The sequence below is a fragment of the Lathyrus oleraceus genome, chromosome 3 (genome assembly GCF_024323335.1).
Source record: "Lathyrus oleraceus cultivar Zhongwan6 chromosome 3, CAAS_Psat_ZW6_1.0, whole genome shotgun sequence".
In the NCBI taxonomy this organism is placed as follows: domain Eukaryota; kingdom Viridiplantae; phylum Streptophyta; class Magnoliopsida; order Fabales; family Fabaceae; genus Lathyrus; species Lathyrus oleraceus.
This window is the reverse complement of record NC_066581.1, coordinates 69,661,748-69,686,717: the sequence shown is the minus strand read 5'-3', so window position 1 is coordinate 69,686,717 and position 24,970 is coordinate 69,661,748. Positions and strand designations below refer to the sequence as shown.

The 24,970-nt window shown below is 35.3% G+C and overlaps 1 protein-coding gene across 1 annotated transcript; it reads left to right on the top strand.

Moving 5' to 3' along the window:
* The first annotated feature begins 2,780 nt into the window (after positions 1 to 2,780).
* LOC127132602 (uncharacterized) lies at positions 2,781 to 19,888 on the top strand. The gene is made up of 27 exons (XM_051061557.1): positions 2,781 to 3,123; positions 3,360 to 3,425; positions 3,883 to 3,969; positions 4,069 to 4,125; positions 4,320 to 4,384; positions 4,495 to 4,664; positions 6,299 to 6,360; positions 6,505 to 6,588; positions 6,880 to 7,039; positions 7,485 to 7,600; positions 9,158 to 9,286; positions 10,566 to 10,637; positions 10,779 to 10,874; positions 10,956 to 11,033; positions 11,807 to 11,935; positions 12,979 to 13,155; positions 13,343 to 13,546; positions 13,629 to 13,742; positions 13,847 to 14,082; positions 14,930 to 14,975; positions 15,059 to 15,307; positions 16,422 to 16,652; positions 17,114 to 17,205; positions 18,450 to 18,678; positions 18,767 to 19,120; positions 19,262 to 19,335; positions 19,438 to 19,888. The coding sequence occupies exons 1-27, from the start codon at positions 3,022 to 3,024 to the stop codon at positions 19,541 to 19,543; spliced, it is 3,585 nt and encodes a 1,194-aa protein (XP_050917514.1). The 5' UTR covers positions 2,781 to 3,021; the 3' UTR covers positions 19,544 to 19,888.
* Positions 19,889 to 24,970: the final 5,082 nt, after the last annotated feature.

Genomic DNA, 24,970 nt, shown 5'->3' with positions numbered 1-24,970 from the left:
ACCCTAATATTTAAAAAATAATAATAAAACAAGATGAAATAAATATTATAAATAAATAAATAAATAAATAAATAAATAAAAGAAAATAAGACAATGAACCAGATAAAAACAAACATAACAGCCCAAAAGAAACAGAAGGAGGGTGTAAAAAGAAAAGGGCGTATGCCTAATGTCCTAAAGCCTAACTGAGAGTCAACCTTGTTGACTCAACCAGGGGCGTATGATGAGAATTCTTCTCATTAAAACAAGATCTAATGGGTCACGAGCGCACTTACATGCTTGTTAAAGGCGGGGATTCCACATGAAGCCCCAAGTTGACTAGGTATAAGTCAACGAACCAAGGGCCCATAGGAGGCCACTTGGTGCAACCCAATGGACACTTGAGGGAGTATATATGCACTGTTCTAATAGAAGAGAGTTTATTTGAATAACAATGCCAAAAAGGAATGAATGGTGCATATTTTATGAAAGATTAATTGAATAATAATGTCAAAAAGGAATGAATAATGCATGTTTTATGATATGAACTTGCTTCATCAATATGGTCAAAAAAGTGAATGAATGTATGCCCTTTTGAGACATTTATTTAAAACTAAGATATGTATGAATGAATGAACATGATGGATGCATGGACATGGTAATGAATCACACAAAATTCAAAATTGCTAACAAATGACTTATTTAAAAAAAAAAGACCAAGAGCATTAACACTTGGCTTAGAAGAAAATAATCAGTTATGCTTCAACTAAAAGTGATATCAAATAAACCATGAACCATCAAAATCACCACATAAAAAATCTTTAGTGATGCATGACATGAATGTATGAACTGGTCAAAACAATCAATATAGTAAAATTGACCTTTAGTCCTGGACTATTGATTTTGACTTATGCATGAAAGTGGTACCTTATGACTAGATGAAATGGTCATAAGAAATGATGCAAATGAAAATATTTAGGGGGGATGGGGGAATTTAGGGTATGAGACACACTATGAGATTCCATTTTGTATTCAGTTTGAAAGATTTTATAATGACATAGTTCCACCATCATAAAACATGTTGGATGCATCATCTAATGGTGCACTGTTGTCCAAATTCTACCAAAAATGTTACGAATTGATTGAAAGCATTACTACTAACTTCTATCAATGGCCAACCACAAGACATTCTGCTTAAGTTCAAAAGAAGCAAACTGGTGTCCATGAAGTCACTGAGACCATCACTCTTGCTGCTTAGGTGGCTAAAATCCACCAAATGACGAAGACCGTGTTGGCACCTTTTAACGCGACAATTGTCGGGCCTGTCAATATCGTGACAAATGCTACTGAAGTGACTTGTGTCTATTATGGAGGTGCGCATTTATTTAAAGAATGTTATGCCAATTATGTCTCCTAGTTATAAGCATCATTTTCCATTATATTTCTCTTAGAGTTAGTTGTGACAAAAGTAATAGGCTGTGAATAAAAATAGGTAAAAAGTACTAGATGTATACAACATATATTAACATGAAAAGGTCTCGCCACCGTGTAGTCACACTTGCTTTGACAAACAAAGTTTATTACATGAATTGGTTCACGTGCCTCAAAATCCCAGACTCGTTGAACCCATCGTGAACTAAGTCACACAATGTCAACAGTTGTCGAGAGAATTGATTTACGATGACACATATCCCCAAGTCTATTTGTTGTATAGTGAAATGCATAGTCATTGTCAGTGGTTCCCCAGGAGAAACAACCATATTAACTCAAAAAACAGTAGGAAAAATAGATCATTAACATGCCCACTGATTGTGAAGGTTTATTCAGTTATTATCGGTCTAACCTTCCCGTAAATGATGGTGATGGGTGATCCATATGACTAAGGTTTTTTTCCAGATCGCAGGTTCATACACGAAGCGCCGTGACCGGATGATTGGAATTTTCAGGCGATATTGGCCACAGGGTCCCACCGAATGTATAAAATATATTGTTAAATTACGAAAGTTAGTTAAAAATCGACTGATAAATCTTTACAAGATTCACTTTTTCTTTAAGTGATTACATCAAAGGACAAACTATATCCACCAATTGTGAGTTCCTTAACTATCCAAAAAATGTATTAAGTTTAAACTTAGAGAAGTTTAACTTAAGAAATGCATAAAACTAAAAGTAAAGATAAAATATATAAATGACTTAATTGATTGAATGTATGTTGAAATTTATAGAGCGTGATATTTATAAGGAACCTATCATACTTACCACAATACTATGGTATATAGAAAGTGTCGCCTCATTCAACTATTTACATAAATAAGTCCCTATTCTTCCTTCTACGTGTAAGATATAACACCCACGTTTTACTACTACTTCTCATTTCTCGACATCTTCCATTAATCGTATCCTCAAATGCACAACTCCCATAACTTAGGGTTCCACCCTTCGTGATTTCTGCAACTAATTGCGTTATAACAATACATATGACCATAAAGTCTTATTATCCACTTCTATTGTGCTTTTAACTAAGTCTATAATTTGAAAGTTCTAGATCTGAGTAGGCTCGAAAACAATTAAGTTGACTTTTATTAAGTTGTATTTATGTTGTCAATCGTTCGAGACTAATGATTAACTCTAAATTTGTTTGTCAATTTTTGATATTTTATTTATTTATTTAACATAAACTTAGTGAATTAATAAATAAAATAAAAAATGTAACAGTGATATTTTTATTTATACAAATACAACAATGTTAAAAGGGATTAGGCTTTCAAGGAGTGTAACCTATATCCAGCTCCAGCCCTCGTATTCGTAATCATTTGTTAACTCCGCAAATCTTTGTTACTGCGGGTAGTTGCAGTCTTTATAATTACTGCTCTAAAACAAACCCATAATAAACCCTGGCTTTCTCAACTCAACCACTGGACTGAGTCACTGAAGCGACTCAACTAACAACTAAATCAAAACAGAAATTACTATTGTATGACCTCCAAGATCTATTCATCCACTCTGGGCTGATCGTAATCACCGCCCAAACTCAGATCCGAAATGTCGATCGGCGACGCTTTTCTCCTCTTACTATTCGTCGCCACTTCTTCCATTTCAGTTGCTTCCGCCGATTCCATCTATGGCTGCGGCGGATTTGTCCAGGTAAATTCACATCTCAGAATCGAAACGCCGATTTCGTTCTCGAGAGAAGTGTTACTCTTTCTCCTCCGCGTCTGGGAGATTGGTTTTTAGGGATTCGGATTGAAAATTTTAATGCACGGATCTGTGTTTTCGAGTTATCTGTTTTTTTCACTCACGTCTTTTTCAGCTTAATTCGGTTGTTTATTTTATTGTTGCCGATTTGAGTAGGTTGGTAGTGATGTTTTTTGTTGCTACAGGCGAGTTCATCGTTGGTGAAGTCGAGGAAACAAACTGATGCAAAATTGGATTATTCACATGTCACGGTAAGAGAGTGTGTGTGTATGGAAACTTATTCAGTTGTCTGTTCTGCATTTGATTTCGAATTTGAACTCTATTAATCGTGCAGTAACTATAATAATGTTAAATTAGTCTGATATGTAGTCTTTAGGCCTGATTGGACTGACTTATTTAAGTTTATAGGCTGAAATAAGCACTCGTGACACTGTTTGGGATTCATAAACTATTTTAAGCTTATTTCTATAAGCTCTTCTGAGCTTAAAATATAGATTATACAAAATAGTTTGGCTTTATCTTTGTTGTTGAAATAACTTAAGCTGCAAATTTACAGTTCATCCAAACAGGGTCTTATTCAATATATTTTTGGTATCTTGCTGTTCCTACTGGGTGTAGGATGTAGTGCAAGTGTATTTATTGTTTATTAATACTAGTCTTCATTCTCAGCTCGTGCTGAATAGCATTTAATTGATTTTTCTATTTTAGGTTGAGCTTCAAACAGTGGATGGACTGGTAAAGGATAGAACACAATGTGCTCCAAATGGATACTATTTTATTCCAGTATATGACAAGGTAAAACTTGCATAGATAAGTGTACATATAAGCTTATTCTGGTCAACTAGGTGTAGATCTGTTATCCAGTGCTTCTCAATGCAATTATTTTCATTGCAGGGTTCCTTTGTTATTAAAGTTAATGGACCTGATGGGTGGTCATGGGATCCTGAAAAGGTTTGTTATTTCTCTGTCATTGTTGAAATTTTATTGTGGGGATTTATGTTTCTCCTTTTATGTCACATCTTTATGCAATTATTCCTAATCTTATGCATAGTTATTATTATTTTTTTGAATCTGGATATAGTCGGGAAATTATTCAAAGTATTGTTATGAGTTTGACACTCTTTGTCCTCCCCATATCCCTATAGGTTCCTGTGGCAGTTGACAATCAAGGTTGCAACGGGAATGAAGATATAAATTTTCGTTTCACAGGGTTGGTCATTAATTTGCTATATTATATTTTCTACTTTGTGTCCTACTGCATGTTATGCTTTCACATAGTCTGGATTTATAAAATTAATTACATGAATTTATATTTTGTAGGTTCTCTATATCTGGTAGAGTTGTGGGAGCTGCAGGCGGAGAAAGCTGTTCGGTTAAAAATGGAGGTCCTTCAAATGTAAAAGTTGAACTATTGTCTCCTTCTGGGGATCTTGTTTCATCAGTCTTGACTTCATCATCGGGGAGCTACTTGTTTACGAACGTAATTCCAGGTAAGGAAGTTTGTGTTTACTTTTGGAAACTCTTTTTATTCTGTGTAAGGAAACTCTTTTACTTGCACCATTTTGGAAATTATTACCAAATATAGCATAAGTAATTGTCCAAGATTCATGCATATAATATGAAATATCTGTGGCAAAATATAGGATGAAACTGTTTAAGTAATACAAAGGTTTACAGGTTGACAAAACTAATTCCACGTTTCAACATTTCAAATTATGATGTCACTGGAGGTGGAAAATATTAATTGGCTGAGAGGTAATTGTCTATAAAGGATTAAGAGACAAGTTATGATGTCACTGGAGGTGAAAAATATTAATCGACTGAGAGCTAGTCGTGTATCAAGGATTAATGGACATAAATGCAAGATGTGTCCTATTAATTATTATTATTACATGCAGTTTAATATTATTTTTAGATCCAATGAATTGGGATGGAAATTTAGCTAGGTAAAGGGCGACTGAAGAAATTTTTTCTTTGTTTGCAATAGATGATAGCTATTTTTTGATTACTGTAGTTGTGCCTCAAGGGTCAGTTTCGAGCCCATATTATTTTTTAATCTTGGTTCTAGACATGCTTGCCAAACATTTCCGAGAAATGGTATCACAATGCATATTTTCTTTTCTTGCAAATAATATATTCTTAATTAGAACTTGAGAGAAAAGGTAAATGAAAAGTTAGAGATTAGGTGACAAGCCTTGAAAACACACAGTTCCTCCTAAGAAGTAAAACAAGGTATACAAAACATAAGTTTAGCAAAGGACAAGCAAGTTATTATGTAGAGGTGAAAATTGGAAAGCGTACCATACTACAATGTCATGTTTTTAGTATCTCGGGTCTATCATACATGACATAGAGGCAGAAGAAGATGTCCGCCATAAAATCCATGTAGAATGGATGAAATGGAGGAATGGTTTGGGTGTGATATGCAATATGAGAATACCTCACAAGCTTGAAGGAAAGTTCCTACACTCCTGGAAGACCCACAATTTTGTATGGTAGTGAATGTTGAGCTGGAAAAAGCCAATAAGAAAATAAATTTAGTGTCATAGGATGAAAATGTTACAGTGGATGAGTGGTTACACAAAAATAATAATACTTAGAAATACAATCATTAGGGAGAAAATTGTGGTAGCCCTAGCCTTAATGTTAGAAAAGAGTAGACTCTAGAAGCACTAAGAATTAAGAGTAGACTTAGGTAGTTTTGGCATGTGTGGGGAGGACCTATAGAAGCACTAGAAATGAGAGTAGACTAGATGAGGATGGTCCAATTGTTAGAGGCGGAGGGAGATCAAGAGAAATTATCGGTCACTATTAAAAGAGGTTTAGATGTAATAGGTCTATCATTGGGTTGGACCCAATACATGATAGGATTTTAAGATGTTGACTAATCCATGTAACTGGTGCCACCTAATGGGAACAGGCTTGTTGTTGTCATCGACTTTGTTGCAATGAGTGATAGCCAATTGAGTTACATTGTCCATTACTTGGTAAATTCTTGTCTAGAATTATGGATTTTGTTGTGTAGTCAATATTATTTAGTTTTAAAATTCTTTCATTGTTGCCATTATTTTATTATTTGTGCTATTCTTCTTTCAAACTAATGAACAATACTGCCAATGTGCAGGAAAGTATGAGCTACGAGCTTCAAATCCTGATATCAAAGTCGAAGTTAAAGGTTCCACGCAGGTGTGAACTATTTTATTTAGCTCTTCTTCCTGTGTTTTGCCGTGTGTTGATATCCTTGTCTTTCCTATATCACTATTTAGTCCCAAATTCATTTAACGAGCTTGCATTTTGCGCTTCCATTTTGTTGATATGTTCTTTTTGCAGGTGGAATTGGGCTTTGGAAATGGGGTAATTGATGATATTTTCTTTGTCCCTGGCTATAGTATCAGCGGGTCTGTTGTTGCACAGGTAATCTTTATTGAAGGACTATAATATCAGATTATTTGTTGAATATTGCGTTATAATTTAATGAAGAGACCCACTTGTATATGTGACATGTAGAACAAAAAACAGATTCTTGTTTGCCTTGATTGCTTCATTTAACATTCTCTTAAGAGGGTGTCAAAGAATATTTTGGATCACAATAGCTTAAACTACCAACTAGCGTGACATGGTTTATTTTTAAATTGATAGACAATTGAATTGAATCATTTCTCTTGTAATTCTGCCTTTCATTTTTTCTCCTTTTTCCTTTTATAGGGAAACCCAATATTAGGAGTCCATATCTTCTTATATTCGAAGGATGTATCTGAGATAAAATGTTTGCAAGGTTCTGCTCATGGTCCACGACAAGAAGCAGCTCTATGTCATGCTGTAACAGATGCGGACGGAAAGTTCTCATTCAATTCAATACCTTGTGGTAATTTCATTTTTAGAAGATTATTCTCTCTTCCCCCCCTCTTAAAGCATAAAATGTGCCGTACCAGATGTTGAATTTCTGGAGCTTATGCATTGAAGAACAGAGAATAATCTCTCCTGTAGTTTTTTTTTGTCATCTTGCTTGTAGTTGGCACATTGGACAAGCAGCAATATGTATTTTTACATGTAAACCCAGTCTTCCAGATTCAAGGAACTTCATTTTCACATGCATACTGCAATTTCTCTCTCTTGGTTATGATCATACTTTTCACTTGTGTTGTTTGTGTGTACGCTGGCTTCACAGTTGATATTCATTTCCCCTTATTTCTCTTTTCTGTGAGTTGTGTTCTATCTTTCTGGTGTGCATGAGAATTGCTTATTTTGATTGCATGCCTCTGGAACCTATATGTTTGAATTTTGAGCTCATCCTTTTTGTAAATTTACAGGAAGTTATGAACTAGTTCCCTACTACAAGGGTGAAAATACAGTATTTGATGTTTCACCATCTAGTGTCCCAGTTAATGTTAAGCATCAACATGTAACAGTGCCTCAAAAATTTCAGGTACAATATATGCATAAATATGTGGTAGATACTAATTATCTTTATTGTTTTATTTTCCTTGGAATTCAATAAAAATGAGTTAATTCTATCATTGTGGTATTAAATAAATGTAAATATTTAGTTGTATTGTCACATATCTTAAAAGTCCGTTTTGGATAAATAGATAAAATAAAATTCTTTGCATCACTTTTCTCATAACTACTTATTAGTGAACATTCCTGCACTGCACCGGCTGTTTTGTGCAGTACAATTATACTTTAATCACATTAAATAGCTTTTTAAAAATAATTTAGAGAAATCTGGAACATTTTTTGGAAAAAAGATTTTGTATAGAATAATAAAATAATGCTTATCATTAACGTATTTTTAATTTTTGAAATACTATAACAACAAAAATAATATTTGAGCAATTTGTTTAAGCTCTCCAAAACCCCCCAAAACCCTCCTCCAATACAAATTTTGAGTTCCTCTAAATTAGGAGATTTTTGGTGTTATGAATAAAAACAAACTCTCCAAAATCCTCTGAACCAAAATCCTTCTATTCTTTTCACTCAATCCTTCTCTTTTTTGAAAGCCCTCCCCTCCCTTCCCCTCCAAACTCCCCAACAAAGCCCAAGGGTTTGTTAAATGAGTGCTAATGCACAACAATAGCACAACAAAAGCACAGCATCATAGAACAAGTATTTGAGTTATAAGTTACAACACAGTTCTTTGTTCTGTATATTGTTTGCAAGTGTATATTGTTTGCTAGTCAATACATGACACGGACAGAGAGTTGGGGGAGGAGAGAGAGATGAAAAAACTGGAAAGAGAATCATAGTTCTTGTGTAGGAAATGAAAATGAGTATTGCTGTCGTTGTAACAGTGTTGTGCTTGGGGACATTGTCCCATGGTCTTATAAGTAACAACATTTTTATAGTTTAGTCCTATACTACACTCCTAGATTTTTCCTGTGACATGTCCAATTTAATATTGCTGTGTTTTAGTAGTCTTGTCCTTGGGACTAATTGTCCCATGATCTCATAAGTAACAGCATTTTAGTGTTTAGTCCTGCACTTCATTTCTAGATTTGTTCTGTGAAATGGCCAATTTAATATAAAATTTGGAACGATTTTTTGGCCTTGTCAGTCCCTGATTTAAGAAAAATTGTTCAATTTCAGTTGTGTATCAGCATTTATTGAAAATTAGATGTGCATCTTTCCTCTAATTGAAAAGTGTAGATTTAAAAATAGTTTATCGTTGGACTTGATTTATCATTTATGACGAGACATGGGTGTTGTTTAAAGCTTGCAGCTGACCCCACTTAGTGGGAGAAGTCTTTAGCCGTTGCTTTTCCTCTGAAAAACATGTGAAAAAGAAAAGAGAAAAACCAAAATATATAAGAGTTGCAAATTAATATTGGAATTCTAATTCATCTAGATATCAATAAAGAATTAATATGTTGAAACATGTTATTAATAGTTATTGTATTTTTATTGTAATCTGTCTATTAATGTTGAAACATACATGCTGTTTAATAGTTATCATATTAATATCTATCAATGCTAACTGTTACAGGTAACTGGATTTTCTGTTGGAGGCCGTGTAGTTGATGGAAATGACATGGGAGTGGACGGTGTTATGGTCATAGTTGATGGTCATGAAAGGTCTATTACTGACAATCAAGGATATTACAAGCTTGACCAGGTATTGATGAGGAAATATGCTTCATTTAGCACATTCATAGAGAACCCTCAATTAACTTTCAGTGTAGGGGTTTTATTTATTTTTGTCTCCCCACTTTCCTTGTCTCAGTTAATTAGTTACTTCTGTCATTTGTGTTTTAAAACTCTGACTGGATTGGTCGATTTGATTGATGAACCAGCCGGTTAATTAATTGGTCTGTGCATCTTACTAAATCAGACTTGCATCCTAACTAATATGAACCTATCTAACTCGTCGGGTTACTGCGGTTTTGTAGCGAATTTGCTTGATCACTTGATTGTGAATGTTAACTTTGATCCTCAAGACATTAGATTCTAGTTAAAGTGTGAATTTACTGTCAACACAAGCTGTTTGAGACTATTGAGTTCACTCCCAGAAGCTGTCTTATAACACTCAATGTTAAATTTGGGTCACATGCTGCGTTGTGGGGCAATATGACTCGAGATTTAATTTACTATAAATTTATATTAATTAAATATTTTAATTTCATTAGAAATGGCAAAAAAATGTTGAATTCCTGTGTAGTGTTTTCATTTTCAGTTTAAACTAAAAATGTTTAGATACATCATTGTTATAAATTCATTTTTTTCTGCAGTTCCTTACCTTGTTGAGTAAGTTTCTAAATTTATTAATTTATTTTTTGCATTAAGAATTAGTGTTTGAATATATTAAAATATCTTAGACTATCTTTGATATTATATTAAGGTATTATAGTTTATCTCCTAGGATCAATTTATAATTTTGGAATATCTTAGATTATCTCATAGGATTAATTTCAGTATTACTTAGTAATTATCATGATTTATTATTCATCATTTTCTTATTTCTTTAGGATCAAGGAGTCTTGTATTGCTATAAATGGATTTTAATGTAGTCTTTTGTATCAAGTCAATATCAAGTTATTATTGATAACATTCAAAGTTCTCATTCTTGATCTCCTCCTTATATATAAAATTCATGACTTCAGGAAGTAACAGTCAATACTTTATAAAGACTTCAATCCATTTTAAAATATTAAATTAATTTAATCATATCATATACTAACAAAATGACCATCAGTTGTGTATATAACAGTTCAAAAGTGAATCACTCAATTTGTGACCCAATGACCCAATACCTTACTTGGTTATTGTTTGGACCAAATTTTGTAACATTACTATCTATTTAAGCATGTAAGATTATTTCTATGATGTTCCTGGATACGATTTAGGGCCTAGGCCTGTGTGAAAAATGTTTCACTCGTTTGTGTTGAATTTATTAGGTTACATCAACACACTATACCATAGAAGCCCGAAAAGAGCATTACAAATTCAAGAAGTTGGAGAATTATATGGTAAAATATATCATATTAATATGTTTTAACTTTTGCTTTGTTTCTTATGTTGATAAAAGCATTTAGATGGTTGTGAAAAGCTTGGAATTTAGGTTTTATACTCCTCTTATAATTTAATTTCAAACTTTGCTCCTTGCTTAGGTATTGCCAAATATGGCTTCAATAGAAGACATTGTTGCTGTTTCATATGATATTTGTGGTTTGGTTAGGATGGTTAGTAGCAGTCAGAAAGCAACGGTATGCCTGTCTCCTTCTTGTATTTATCTTAGTAATAGTTGCATATCAAAATCAAAGTTGACCTTTTGTTAATTGTATTAGGTGGCTTTGACTCATGGACCTGATAATGTGAAGCCACAAAAGAAACAAACTGATGGAAATGGAAATTTCTGCTTTGAGGTACTTAGCACAGGGCAATAAATCAATGATTTTTTTGTTTCATAGTGATTATTAGAGGATAATTAGCTCGGGCTTAAAGAGAAGAGGTGATGGATTAGATGTTAAATAACATATTCTAATACACAGGCTGGGAATTTTGCTTTTATTGTAGTTGGCACATTTAGGGAATAGCAGAACATTACTCACGATAATGTATTTTTTTATCTTGTGGTCACAAGCTTTAACAGTTAGATTATTAACATTAGAAATATACAATATATGATAATATTTTTATGCCTACTGAAAATAGATTTCTTTACGAAATCAAATTGGAAACCTAGGAAGCTGTAACCATGTCCACAAGCAAAAGCTCAATATATGATTATTAACATTAGAAGTCTACAATATATGATAATATTTTTATGCCTACTGAAAATAGATTTCTTTACGAATTCAAATTGGGAACCCAGAAAGCTGTAACCACGTCCACAAACAAAAGCTCAATATTTATGGTTGCAGCAGAGGTTAATAAATTTTGAAATCTTATAATATAGAGGTTTATTTGCACAATTAGAGGTTAAAAAGCAATCTGTTGCAAATTGATTCAGGTTAGGTAGTGCTGATTTTATATCAAATATTTTGATTGAAATGCAAGAGAATTTATTTTTCTTTCAACCTCTGCAGTTGAAATAAAAGTAACTTAATGTCCTACTTTCTTTAGTGATGTTTCTAAATTATGTTCCAAGTTTGACTGTTCCTATTAATATTGTATAACTTATTGGTTTACTGTGTAGGTTATTCCTGGTGAATATCGCTTATCAGCTATTGCTGCTACTCCTGATAATGCTGCTGGACTCATGTTTGCTCCATCTTATATTGATGTTGCGATCAAAAGTCCATTGTTGAATGTTGAATTTTCGCAGGTAAATTTTACATCCATTGTAACTATAAATGATACTCCCTCCGTCCCACAATGAGTGACTCAGTTGACCATTTCATAAAAGTGTAATAATAAAAGAGAGAAAATGATGTTTTTACCAAAGCACCCACTATCAAGTATTGGGAGTGATGAAAGTAGTAATGATTAAAGGGTAGAATTGAAAAAAAGAAATTAATTTGCATTGTAAATTGAAATAAGTCATTCATTTTGGGACACTTTTTTATACCAAATGAGTCACTCATTGTGGGATGGAGGGAGTAGTATATAATGTTTCTTGGTTATTTTGTCTATGTCCCTTTAGTCTGCTTTGCTACATGCATGCCAAACTCTGATGATAACTTATTTATGGTTGCATGACTTGTTGAACACTTAACCAATACTAATACATGACATTGTATAACTTTAATCTGTGTTTGGATAAAAAAGTTTCAGGATGGAGTGTAGTTTAGAGCATTTAAAATGATTTATGAAATAATACTTTGTACAAGACAGCAAGTAAAACGATTCAACAAAATTTGGCGCTTCCGTTTCAGTGATATGAAATTCAAATGATTAAAAAATAATGGTCTCTGCAGCTAGATCTTCTATTGTGTCAGTGAGGCCAGCTGCGGTGGTTGAGTGTGAAGTTATTGGTGGTGGCAGACTTGTTAACAACGAAGATAGTTGATGGATTTCCAAATTGAATTCCACCAATAATTATCCAAGCAGCGTTTAAAAAATGGGCATTGAACCGCTACAATATAGTTTTGTTGAATTTCAATTTCTTTAAAAATTAATTGTTTCGATCTGAATACAATCCAAGATTCTTTTGATTTGAATACAATCACTAACTTTTATTTTATTTTATTTATTTATAGATTTCTCATATTGTAAGATTTTTATTTGATTTTACTAAATATCTTATGCTTTCCCTTCATTTTCTTTGGCAATATTTTTGACCCCATTCCCCATTCAGACAGGATATAGGTCCTCTTTTTATTTTTCCATCAAAATTGTTTATTCTGATTGTTTGCTGCATGATTGTAGGCTCTGGTCAATGTCCGTGGTGCTGTGGTCTGCAAGGAAGAATGCGATCCATCTGTATCTGTGACTCTTGTGAGGCAGGTTGCTAAACATAATGAAGCTAGAAAGACAATTAGCTTGACCTCCGATAGTAGTGAATTTCTGTTTTCTGATGTTATTCCTGGAAAATACAGACTTGAGGTTTGCTTTCTTTTGCACATTCCCATTTTGTTTGTGGTTTGGCCAAGTAGAATTTGTTTAGTTTTATGTTTTAATGCCTAAATACTTTCCTCTCAAATATTTACTGTTTTTTGTTCAGTATTATTCGTTTTCTCGAATGTTCTAATTCATTTTAATTTTTTAAACTGTTTTATAATATTTCTTTTAGGTGAAACATAGTTCCTCTGAATCAGTGACCAAGGAAGATAATTGGTGCTGGGAGAAGAGCTTCGTGGATGTAAATATTGGAGCAGAGGACTTGGATGGAATTGTTTTTGTTCAAAAGGGCTACTGGGTCAATGTGATCTCCACTCACGATGTTAATGGTTACATAACTCAACCAGATGGGTCAACTGTAAATTTGAAGATTCAGGTATTGTTCAATAGTCTGTTTAAACACGTCAGGAAATTGCAACTTCATAAATTTTTTTGTTTTGTTTTTGTGTTACCTGCAGAAAGGTTCCCAGCATATATGTGTTGAATTTCCCGGCATACATGAATTTAATTTTATTGACTCATGTATCTTCTTTGGGAGCTCATCTGTGAAAATTGACACATCTAATCTATTGGTATGAAGGATTAAAGATATTGTGATCCTATTTTCAGTTTGTTCATATATATTTGCTTCTTTCTAGGATTTTGTTCATTTTTTATTTTCAATATACTTTTGTAGCCCATTCATCTAAAAGGAGAAAAGCATCTTATTAAAGGACAAATAAATGTGCATTCCGGCTTACATGATGCACTGCCTGAGAAAATAGTGGTTGATATTTATCGTGATAGAGCCAACGTTGCTGATAATGCCATGGCCATTCTCAAGTCCCACGGGAAAGATCAAATATCTATCTTTGAGTATTCTCTTTGGGCCAATCCAGGAGAAAAGCTTACCTTTGTTCCTCGGGACTCAAGGTACTATTTTCTAGAACAAATAATTGCAGTTGAATTTGTGTTTTGGTTACAATTACAAGGCTTCTGTGGAGAGAGATAGATTCAAGAGAGGAAAATTCACGCATGAGTAGTGACCATCTCATTACATGATTGCCAATTTATCCCAGGAACAGCCTGTAATAATTAAGTACAGTATGTATAGTGCATTTAAGTGATCTTATGCTAACTGTCCTAACTTTATGGCAACTATTTCAACTGCCTTGTACCATTTTGAATTTATATTTACAAGGCTTTTGTGGAGAGAGCTAGGATCAAGAAAGGAAAAATCAATTATTCCTAGTCACTATCCCTTTACATGATTGTCAATTTATTCCACCAGGATAGACTGTGTACATCCTGTAATAATTAACTACAGTATGTATATGGCATTTATACCGTCTCATGTTAATTGTTCTAATTCTACGTATAGGGCATTTGTACCATCTCATTCTAACTGTCCTAATTCCGTGCCAACTATTTTAAGTGCCTCATTTGTACCATTTTGAATTTTTAGTTACATACTCCGAATCGAATTTTTAGTTAAATAACATCTCAATAATGTATTTATGCTTGCAATTTTCCTTCAAGGTTGAGTTTAAATAGCATTTTTTTTGTCCCTATGTTGCTTATAGTTATGAGATATAGTGTATTGTTTATATACTGCACAGAGTTTTTGATCCTGGGTGGTTTCTATGGAACTATTTTCTAGTAATTAAACCACTCATCTCATTTTTCCTACCATTTTCCCTTCTTTGTAGCGTTGAAATGAAATTAATTCAAGCACTGCACTCTTCCCAGTTTTATACTGTTTACTTTTTTTATATTACAGGAATGGTGGAGATAAAAAGCTTTTATTTTATCCTAGAGAACAGCATGTAAGTATCAAAGGACTAGTTTGTTTAGTAATGCTTTTCTTGGACAATCGCTGAAGATTCATTTGCTAAACCCATTTCCTTAGGTATCAGTGACAGATGATAATTGTCAAGCATATATTCCTACATTTTCTTGTCGACTGGGTTTATATATTGAGGGAACAGTCTCGCCTCCTCTTTCTGGTGTTCATATCAGGATTTTCACTGCTGGAGACAGCAATGTCACTGGACTTAAAAATGGGGAACTAATACTTGAAACAACTACTGGTACTGATGGCTCCTTTGTGGCAGGGCCGCTGTATGATGATGTTGGTTATACTGTTCAGGCTTCAAAGGTAGTCTCTTTTTTAGGAAAAACTATTTGCAATTTCTCAACTTTATTTAAGCTTTGATACCTCTAATTCTCATCAAAATTTATAGTCAGTAATAGTTTCCAGTTTCACTCTCTAAAGCAGTTTAGCATGGCTGTGTTAGACTTCTAGTGATAGTTATGGGATGTTTTTATGGCAGTTATATTGTTTAATTTTAGGAATAGATAGAGAAAGGATAAGAGAAACTGAATATGGGATGGTTGTTGAGTGGTTTTGGGTGGGAGAGACCAAACTCTCCTAATTCTTGGAGGGAGACACCAAGACTCTCAAATTTCTTTGATAGGAATTGCTTTATATCTATTCTATCATTGTCTCTCTAAACTTTCTCAGATGTACTAGTGTGTTAATTCTGTATTAATAATATAAACTGCTGGTGTAGACAAATTCTATAGATGATTGTTCTATCATTTATGTTTTCTTTTCTTTAATTCATTCACCATAGGTAACGGTTTCTATCAGAGTGCTGCGTGCACACAGGCTGAGGACCAAAACATGGAAGTTTTGTCACTATATATGTTGAAAGTACAACATCAACTAGAAATATGGACTAGGTAGCGTGTATAAGGCTTAGGTAGTTCTCGCCTAACTAGTCAGTTTTATGGGGTTGAGTTAGACCCTTCACCTAAATTTTAAGATTGTATAATTGCCTTTCTTAGATATGTATGTTATTGGGTCAAGATCACTGTTATTGCACCCGAATTTGTTCATGCTCTATATTGTCAAATTCTAGATATGGTAGGGTGCGTTGATTGTTGAGAATCTCGCATTGACTAAAAGTATGGCCTAGGTAGTGTAGTGTTTATAAGACTTGAGCCTTCATCACCTTTCAAGGTAATTTTTTGGACTTGACTTAGGCCGTAAACTCAAATTCTAAGAATATATTTTTTTGTTGCTCAATTTTCTTTATATTAATACTCTCTCAAACTCTTCTGTGTTTTGAGCCTCCTACACTGTGTTGTCTTCTTTTACTAAAACTGATGTTCTCTACCTCTCTCATTTGGTGAACGATAAACGTAAGTGTTGAATGCAAAACACCATTTTTACTTTTTGTTCATTAATTTTTTATTCATATTTGCAGCCTGGCTATCATTTAAAACAAGTTGGGCCTCATTCCTTTAGTTGTCAGAAGCTTGGTCAGATTTCAGTACATATACATCACAAAGACAATGATAAAGAGCTCATTCCTTCAGTTCTGTTATCTTTGAGTGGTGATAATGGTTACCGAAACAACTCAGTATCTGGGACTGGAGGGGCATTCCTATTTGATAGTTTGTTTCCTGGAATGTTCTATTTGCGTCCTGTTTTGAAGGTACGATACTGGAAACTCTGGTGATGTTGCATTCTACTGCTTGTGTTTTTCCTTGATATGTATGAGTTTTCTATCAATCAGCTCTGGTTATTTTGCTGCTGTACCTGCATTCCACAATATACTTGAAACATTTTATGCTTTACAAGTTCATCTCTACCCCAACAAAGGGAGTAAGAGGTTACATGCTTAAGGAAACAAAATGTGACAGAAAATGACAACTTATAGCTTTTTGCTATCATGTGTAATTGTTTTTCCTGCTTATCCAGAATCTTGTTTCTTTTCAGTGAGGTAGGCTATCTTGTTATGCCTCTAATTATAAAATATTTTTCTGCTTGTGTGCCATACAGCATTGAAGCATAAGAGACTGCAAAGTTTGTAAATAAAGTATTATTGCCAGATTGTTAAAGCTGTGTTTGTTATTGTTAGCTGACTTGTTTATCATACATGGTCTTCTTTCCTAGGAATATGCTTTCTCACCTCCGGCACAGGCAATAGAGCTTGAAGCAGGGGAGTTTAGAGAAGTTGTTTTCCAGGCCACACGAGTAGCTTACAGGTATCACTGTTATTCACCCAGATTGTCCTTCCTACCATTTAAATTAAAGCAATCTTTGATAGGTTCCAGCATACTGTATTTCATGTATTTTTAGCTTTGTAGCATTTTTTTTTCAAGTATATTATGGTATATTATCTTGGCCGATTTAAAATCATTGAAACCAACTATATAACGTTTTCTGAAAGTGTGTTATGGTATATTATCTTGGCCGAGTTTAGAATCATTGAAACCAACTATATGACATTATCTGAATTTGTGTTATAACATTATCTGAAAGTTGCTGAATTTGTTTTTCCCTGTATCCAAAAAGATATATCTGAACTTAAGTTCAAACGATGTTATGGTTGTATCTTTTCTTGCTCTGCGTTTCTGGTCTCATTTGCTCTTTCTATATCAATGAGTTTTGTACAATTACTACATTCCTAGTTATTTTAACCAAGACTAATTGAGACCTTGCGGTGACTAATTTTGAGACATAAACGTAGACATCTTGTTTGAAAACAGTGTAGGAGGGGACACCACTGATGTAAATAGGAGGGTTCTGTAACCCTTGGGTAAAGGCTTTATATATAGTATGTGTGTTTGGATTGGTGGGTGGTTTGAGTGGAGTACAACTAAACACATATCATCTACTAGCAAATAAATATATTTTCAGTAGTAACTACTCACACACACGCGCGCGCATGAGCATCTCTCATTTGCAAGCCAGTCTCCACTTCAACTAATCAAATGATCCAGACAATTATGTGAAAGTTGAAATTAATCTATTTCATGTAGATTCAATTTGGTTTTGTGTTGGCTGTTGTGTATTACATACCTGAATTGCGAAGTAAATTCTATTTGAATTGTTGGTAGTTGACCTAAGGGTTGACTGAATTATTTCTATTGAAGTATGCAATATGCATGGATACAGGGGAGTACAATACTTACTATTTTGCACAATGTTTCCTCTGACATGTAGATGCATCCTATGACCTTGCTAGGCTATGTAAATAAGACTGCAAAATTTCCTTATTTTAGAGGCTATGAAACAATGCTGATGAAACAGTGACGGATGATATAAAACTCATACCCAGAGGAATCACTTACAATCTTTACCTATCCACCTAGGAACGGACATGTTTGCGTTATACTATTTTTTTACCAAGAAATTATATTTTACTGCTGTACAAGCTGTGACCTTTCCCCTGTCCGTTCTTTCTAACTTCATTCTCGAAAATGCTGAAGTAAATTTATTCTTGCAGTGCTATTGGCGTAGTCACTTTGTTATCTGGCCAACCCAAAGGAGGAGTTTCAGTTGAAGCCCGGTCAGTGTCAAAAGGCTATTTTGAGGAAACGGTAACAGATTCCTCTGGGTATTATCGTCTTAGAGGACTACTGCCTGACACTGTCTATGAAGTCAAAGTAGCTAAAAGGGATACTACGGGAAGTTCTAATATAGAACGTGCATCTCCAGATTCTATTTCTGTCAAGGTTAGTACTATGTTCCCATTTACTATCTCGTTCAGCTTTCCTGTCAATATGCTGATCCTGGAATTAACTTTTTGGTTGGAGTTCCCAGGTTGGAACTGAGGATATCAAGGGTTTGGATTTTATAGTTTTTGAGGAGCCAGAAATGACAATTGTAAGTTGTCACGTTGAAGGAAATGGTACGGATGAACTTCGTAAACATCTGATGGTAGAAATCAGGTCTGCTAGTGAGTCAACCAAGATAGAGTCAGTCTTTCCCCTGCCAATTTCTAACTTCTTCCAAGTGAAAGGCTTATCAAAGGGCAGACACCTTCTACAGCTTCGATCTGGTCTTCCATCAAGCTCACTTAGATTTGAATCTGATATAATTGAGGTTGACTTGGACAAAAATATTCAAATCCATGTGGGACCACTGAGATTCAGGATTGAAGATCAACTGAAGCAGGTGTTTTTCCTGTCTTTCTTTGTCCTTTCTATTTTTGCTTAATTGCATTTGGTTTTCAAGATTAACATATTAACCATTTTCGGTCACTCTAAAATTCATTTCGCACAAGATATTTTAAATCTTAATTTTTCTTCAATGCAGGAGTTGACTCCGGCACCAGTATTCCCCCTTATAGTTGGATTTCTAGTTGTTTCATTATTTATCAGCATCCCTAGGTAAGTTTGATATTCCTATTTCTGTTTACCTTAACTTCAACTAGTTTTGGTTCTATGGCAATGTGTCTTATATTGATCTTCTCCTCCTAATCCTTTGTGAAGATTGAATGATTTGTATCAAGCCACAATAGACATACCCGCGCCAGGAACCACAACGACTTCAAGAAAAGACGTGAGGAAGCCAATTTTGCGTAAGAAGACTTTCTAAGTAGCATCGCAACCACTGGAAGAATATGGTAGTATAACTGCTGCTCTTAGTTGGGATAGTTTGACATCATTCACGTTCTCTCATAGGTTCAGATGTTTTTCTTTATTAATTTGGAAGGGTAGTGTAATTAATAATTCTTACTCGATTCTTAGCAGCATTATTTTTTACTTTAGCTTTTTTGGCCGAGTAATAGCTAGCAAATAGAAGCCATATCTATTTATAGCCTGTAATTTTTGTTATTTATATTTTGCAATGAAGGTATTAAGCTTGAACATTTTGCCCCTCTTTGGTAGTGCTTAATTTGTTCATCATCGTACAATTAAAGAACTAGATTTTGTAACTTAATTGGCTTTTGAAGTTCTTACAATGGTGCCCTTGCTTTTTTGCATTTTCCCCATCCACTATTTGAATCAGATTTTAGTTTCTAGCGTATGCATTTGATTTCTTCTAACTTCTAACTATATATTATATCTCTCACATTTTTGTTGGGTGCGTGTATCTGTAACATTTGCAAAAAGAAATTGTGGACAAGTTTGTTCAACTTGATATTAATTTTGAACAAGCTAATTTTACTGCCCTTTGAGTAGGAACTAATATAGCTTGCAAATGTTTAGCACCACATAGTTATGCCATCATGTGCTTGTTATCCTTGCAGCAACTTGGCTTAAAACTCATGAGGATTTCTTAATGCATCATTTATGTTTCTTAACCATCAGGGGGAATTATTAAAATGCCTCCAGTTTTATTTTGAATGAACTTTGAAATATTTTGAAGATGTATCTCTGTAACAATTTAAAACATACAATACATCGCACTCATAAGTCATTACATGTGAATTGGATCAAAAATGTATATCTGTGAATATTTTGAAGATACAACCTTTTATAGTGGAGATTGCGTAGACAGACATTGACAAATGTATCTTCCTTAATGAGTCTGGTACATCAATGTCCTCCGTGCCTCTATTATGATCCATCAGGTCCATCAGGAAAGATACTTTTGTCAATGCCTGCTTGCGCAATCTCCACAATGTGACGACATTTAGGCAAGATATCCTTAGCATGATCTAATTGTGTCTGCTCATCCTCTAGTATATTTGGATGAATTGGTCTAGGTGGGTCTCCCGGAGCAGCATGCACCATGTACGGATGTGTCACCCTGAAGAACCATCTAATATACCCTTTGATGTAGCTCCAGTCGCTCAGGCTATCATACTCTGTGCCTCCCCTGATATCAAATGACTCTTAAAATATGCAAATATGTCATCTATCTGTCAATGTGTCAAAGTAGGAGGAGATGTTACGACATGGTGTCTAGGAATGGTGTGCATGTAGCCAAACAGCCGCATGACGTGCTCAGGAAGATAAGGAGCAGTGAGACGCGATCCGTAGGCCAACCATCCAGAGTATAACACTATCTCGTGAAATGGCCGCGTTTGACGGTGATCAACGTATCTATTGAAGTGCATGTCCGCAGTAACCAAACAATCAAGATACATTATGAAAGGCTTAGTCATCTGGTTTTCTCAGAGTAGGGAAAAAACAGTAGCACACGAAATATCCTCAATGTAAGTCTCAACACCCGCCTAATCGGAGATGCGCGAGAAGTGTTAGAGTATCCAAGCCTGAAATGAAAAGTTTGACTCACTCGAATTATCAGTAATGGCTTTGCGAAAATGAAAATGACATAGAAATATTAAAAGACCAATAATTATTATCGTAAATAGTGTCACATTGCATGTGGCATGCTTCGTCTTCCACATACAACCCTCTCTCAACTTACAGGTAGACCAAACAAGCGTCCCCCAGTTGTACTTGTGGATCCGCTCGAAATATAGGAAGTACCGTAGGTAGATGACATCTATATAAGTGATACTCTTGTCACAAAAATGGAAGTGCCAATAAAATATAGCAGGTATGCTCTCATAGTATGCGCTATGTGGAGTGCCACCTACTCATCATCACCTGAATCCTATTTTCTCTAAGGATCTCAGTTTCATATATCTTCTTCAGGTATTCAAACCTAGCATGAGCACCCCTGGTCCTATCTAACTCGTCCTTCGCCTCATCTGGGTCAATCCCTAAATAGTTTACCATCATCTAATGTGCCTTGTTCTTGGTAATCCTCCCATGATCTAGGAGTGCCATCTCTCCACGAATGCATTAAGCATCCCGTGGTTGACCGTACTATAAATGGTCATGCACAAGTCCTTTAGCCCAGATAAAGACAAAACTGCCTGAAACCAATCCTCATTCGGCTGAGGCAAGCGAGTAATCTTCTGCCCGTGGTTAATAAACTTATCCAGATCACGCTCCTGAAAAAAAATCAATCTCAGAAACTTGTCACTTAAAATTAACGTAAATAAAAAAAAAGGATTCCAACTAATGCTACCTCTTCTTTCCAGATATATCTGGAAGTATGGTCTGGGTACAGAGGCAGTAATGACAAATCAACAGGGCCTCCTCGAAATGCCTTTGGCTTAGCATCCACAGCAGCCTCACCATCTAGAGGTGGCATTGGATCAATAAGCATCCCGTGGTTTACCGTACTATAACTGGTCATGCACAAGTCCTTCAGGTCAGATAAGGATAAAACTGCCTGAAATCAATCCTCGTTCGGCTGAGACAAGCCAGTAATCTTTTGCCTGTGATTTATAAACTTCTATGGATCACGCTCCTGAAAAAAAACAAATGTCAGAAATTTGTCACTTAAAATTAACGTAAATAAAAAATAATGAATCCAACTAATGCTACCTCCCCGTCCCAAATATGTTTGGAAGTATGGTTTGGGTACAAAGGCAGTAATGAAAAATCAAAAAAGCCTCTTCCAAATGCCTCTGGCTCAACATCCGTAGCAACCTCACCCTCCAGAGGTGGCACTAGATCAGTAGCATCAGCAGTAGGGGGTGACACAAACTTAGAAGCATCTACAATAGGAGGTGACACTGGTGAATCCTCTACCTCAGACGCTTGAATAGGGAAAACCTAACGCATGCGGGAGGATGGATGAAGTGATGCGTCAGATGGTGAATCTCATCTCCTAGGAAAAGAAGAAAATGAAGTGAAATAAGGAGAAGCACGAGCTTCAGAAGTAGAAGGCTCTGCATGACTAAAGGGACTAGGAGCCTCCGGAGCCTGCCGACTCTTCTCGTGCCACAATGATGTGTACTGAACAAACCCTCCTGTGCCTCAGTCTATTGTGACTATAAGCCATTATACTTGTAAGTTCAAGTAAAGCAGGAAACTAGTGCAGACAAACAACGCCACAAGGAAGAAAATAAAAAAAAAATATTGAGAAACTTCCGGAGATGCATCTCCGGAATCTGGGAAACTAAAACGCTGAAATTTTTTGGAGATGCATCTTTGGAATTTCTACAACTCAGAAGCTGCATCAATGTCATCAATTTACCCCATGCAATCCCAAAAAACATGTTTTGATAATCCTTTTCAGCCAACAGACGTCTAATACACTATGTCTAAACTATCTTAAATGCTACTTCTCCTCATTTCTAACCTTAATCATCGATTTCTACTCATTTACACAAAAACTAAAACATTTACCAAAAACTCAAAAAAATTATAAGAGATTGATGTTATGGTGTTGTTTCTGATGTGAGAATTGTTGATTGAAGTTCCCTTGAGCCTTGTTGATTGAGTTTTGACTTGGTGTAGAGAAAAAAAGTTGAGAGAGTTTGATGTTGAGTTTGAATAAAATGAGAAATGAGGTAAGAGAAGGTTCTGTCACGATTTAACTTTCAAAATATTTCGTAGATGCATCTCCAGAATATTTTAACATTAACCGAGGTTTTGGTGCATCCGGAGATGCATCTCCAGAATCTGGAGGCATTTATGTATTTTTGCATGGTGGCAAAAAAACTTATGGGGTGCATTAAGAAATCCTCAAATCATTCCAATGTCCTTATAGATACCAATTTTATACTGCATATCTATTACAAAGACAAAAAGGAGAAATGAAAAATGAAAGTGCAATAAAACTTAGTGAGTGGAAGAAAGGGAAAGAAAACATGAGCCCTACCCGATTCCAAATTTGAAGATTGTTATGATTGTGGACATGCATCATTAACTAACTTATATTACATTTTAAATGTAAACAATGCGTTAAATGCCCCTATATTAATAATTTTTTATTTTATCATTAAAAAATTTATCATTGATAATGGTGTTTCTGTTTAGTTTGATCCCTTTGATTTTTCTATAGAAGAATTTCAGACAAGAATATGCCTTTAATGAGATATGACAATTTTGGTGGCCTCTACCCAATACAAGACCTCACATTACAACCCTGATACCATTTACCTATGTCGCATGAGAGTTTCTTAATGCACTCTATACATTTCTTACACACCACACGAAAATTCTAAAATGCCGGCCAGTTTCCAGAGATGCATCTCCGGACCCACCCCAACACACACCCCATACAATTCATAATGAGTGACACTCTACACACCTCTGTCTCTTCACTTTCATGGGCATGGTCTTCAGTGCTCCTGGCACGGGCCGTGTCAGCTGACACGGACGACCGTGTCAGACTTCTGCCAAGGTGCAATTTCCTCATGTCTTCAGTACTCTTGACACGGGCCATGTCAGCTGACATGAGCGGCCGTGTCAGGCTTCTGCCAGGTGCAATTTCCCCATGTCTTCAGTGCTCTTGACAAGGGCGACCATATCAGGTTGCTGTTATGCTCAATTTTCCAGCCTTTTTCTATGGTACTTCCTTCCGGTACGACTTCCGTATTTATGTGAGTACCTTCGCCCTTTTTATGCAAGGCACTGTACAAACCTAAAATAACAAACAAAAACAAACAAAAATTAGAAATAAAAATGTGTGGGTTTCCTCCCACGAAGCGCTTCGTTTAACGTTGCATGGCTCGATGGTTTACCGATCAGTCACCATTTGCATTAAGTTTTCGTTACTGATCCGACAAGAAACCGAGGCTTTTGAAACACTGTGCAAACATTTTTAATACTTTTCGAGTCAATTTTACTTCCGGTATTATATTTAAGCATTTCCATTCATTGTTATATTTTAATTCTATTTTCGTGATTTTATGCGTGGGATAATTGTGTTTTTGTCCGATAGGTCCATGTAGAAGAACCAGGGAACTCAGAACGAGACAATGCGAGATTTCGACAAGCAAAGGAGCAGAAAACCCCGGTACAGGAGGCCTGACACGGCCACCCGTGTCACCTGACACGGGCCGTGTTAGGCAAAGGAGGACGTGGTGTAGAAGACAGTGGCTTGACACGGGCCGTGTCAGGCATCATCCTCAACCGTGTCAGCCATGCCAGGGGCGTGCCAGCTGGGATAGTAGGTTGACACGACCACCCATGTTAGCTGACACGGGCCGTGTCAGCCCAAGCCTAAAAATTCCCCTTTTCTCGGGTTTTTGTTCGTCGGGCTTTTTCA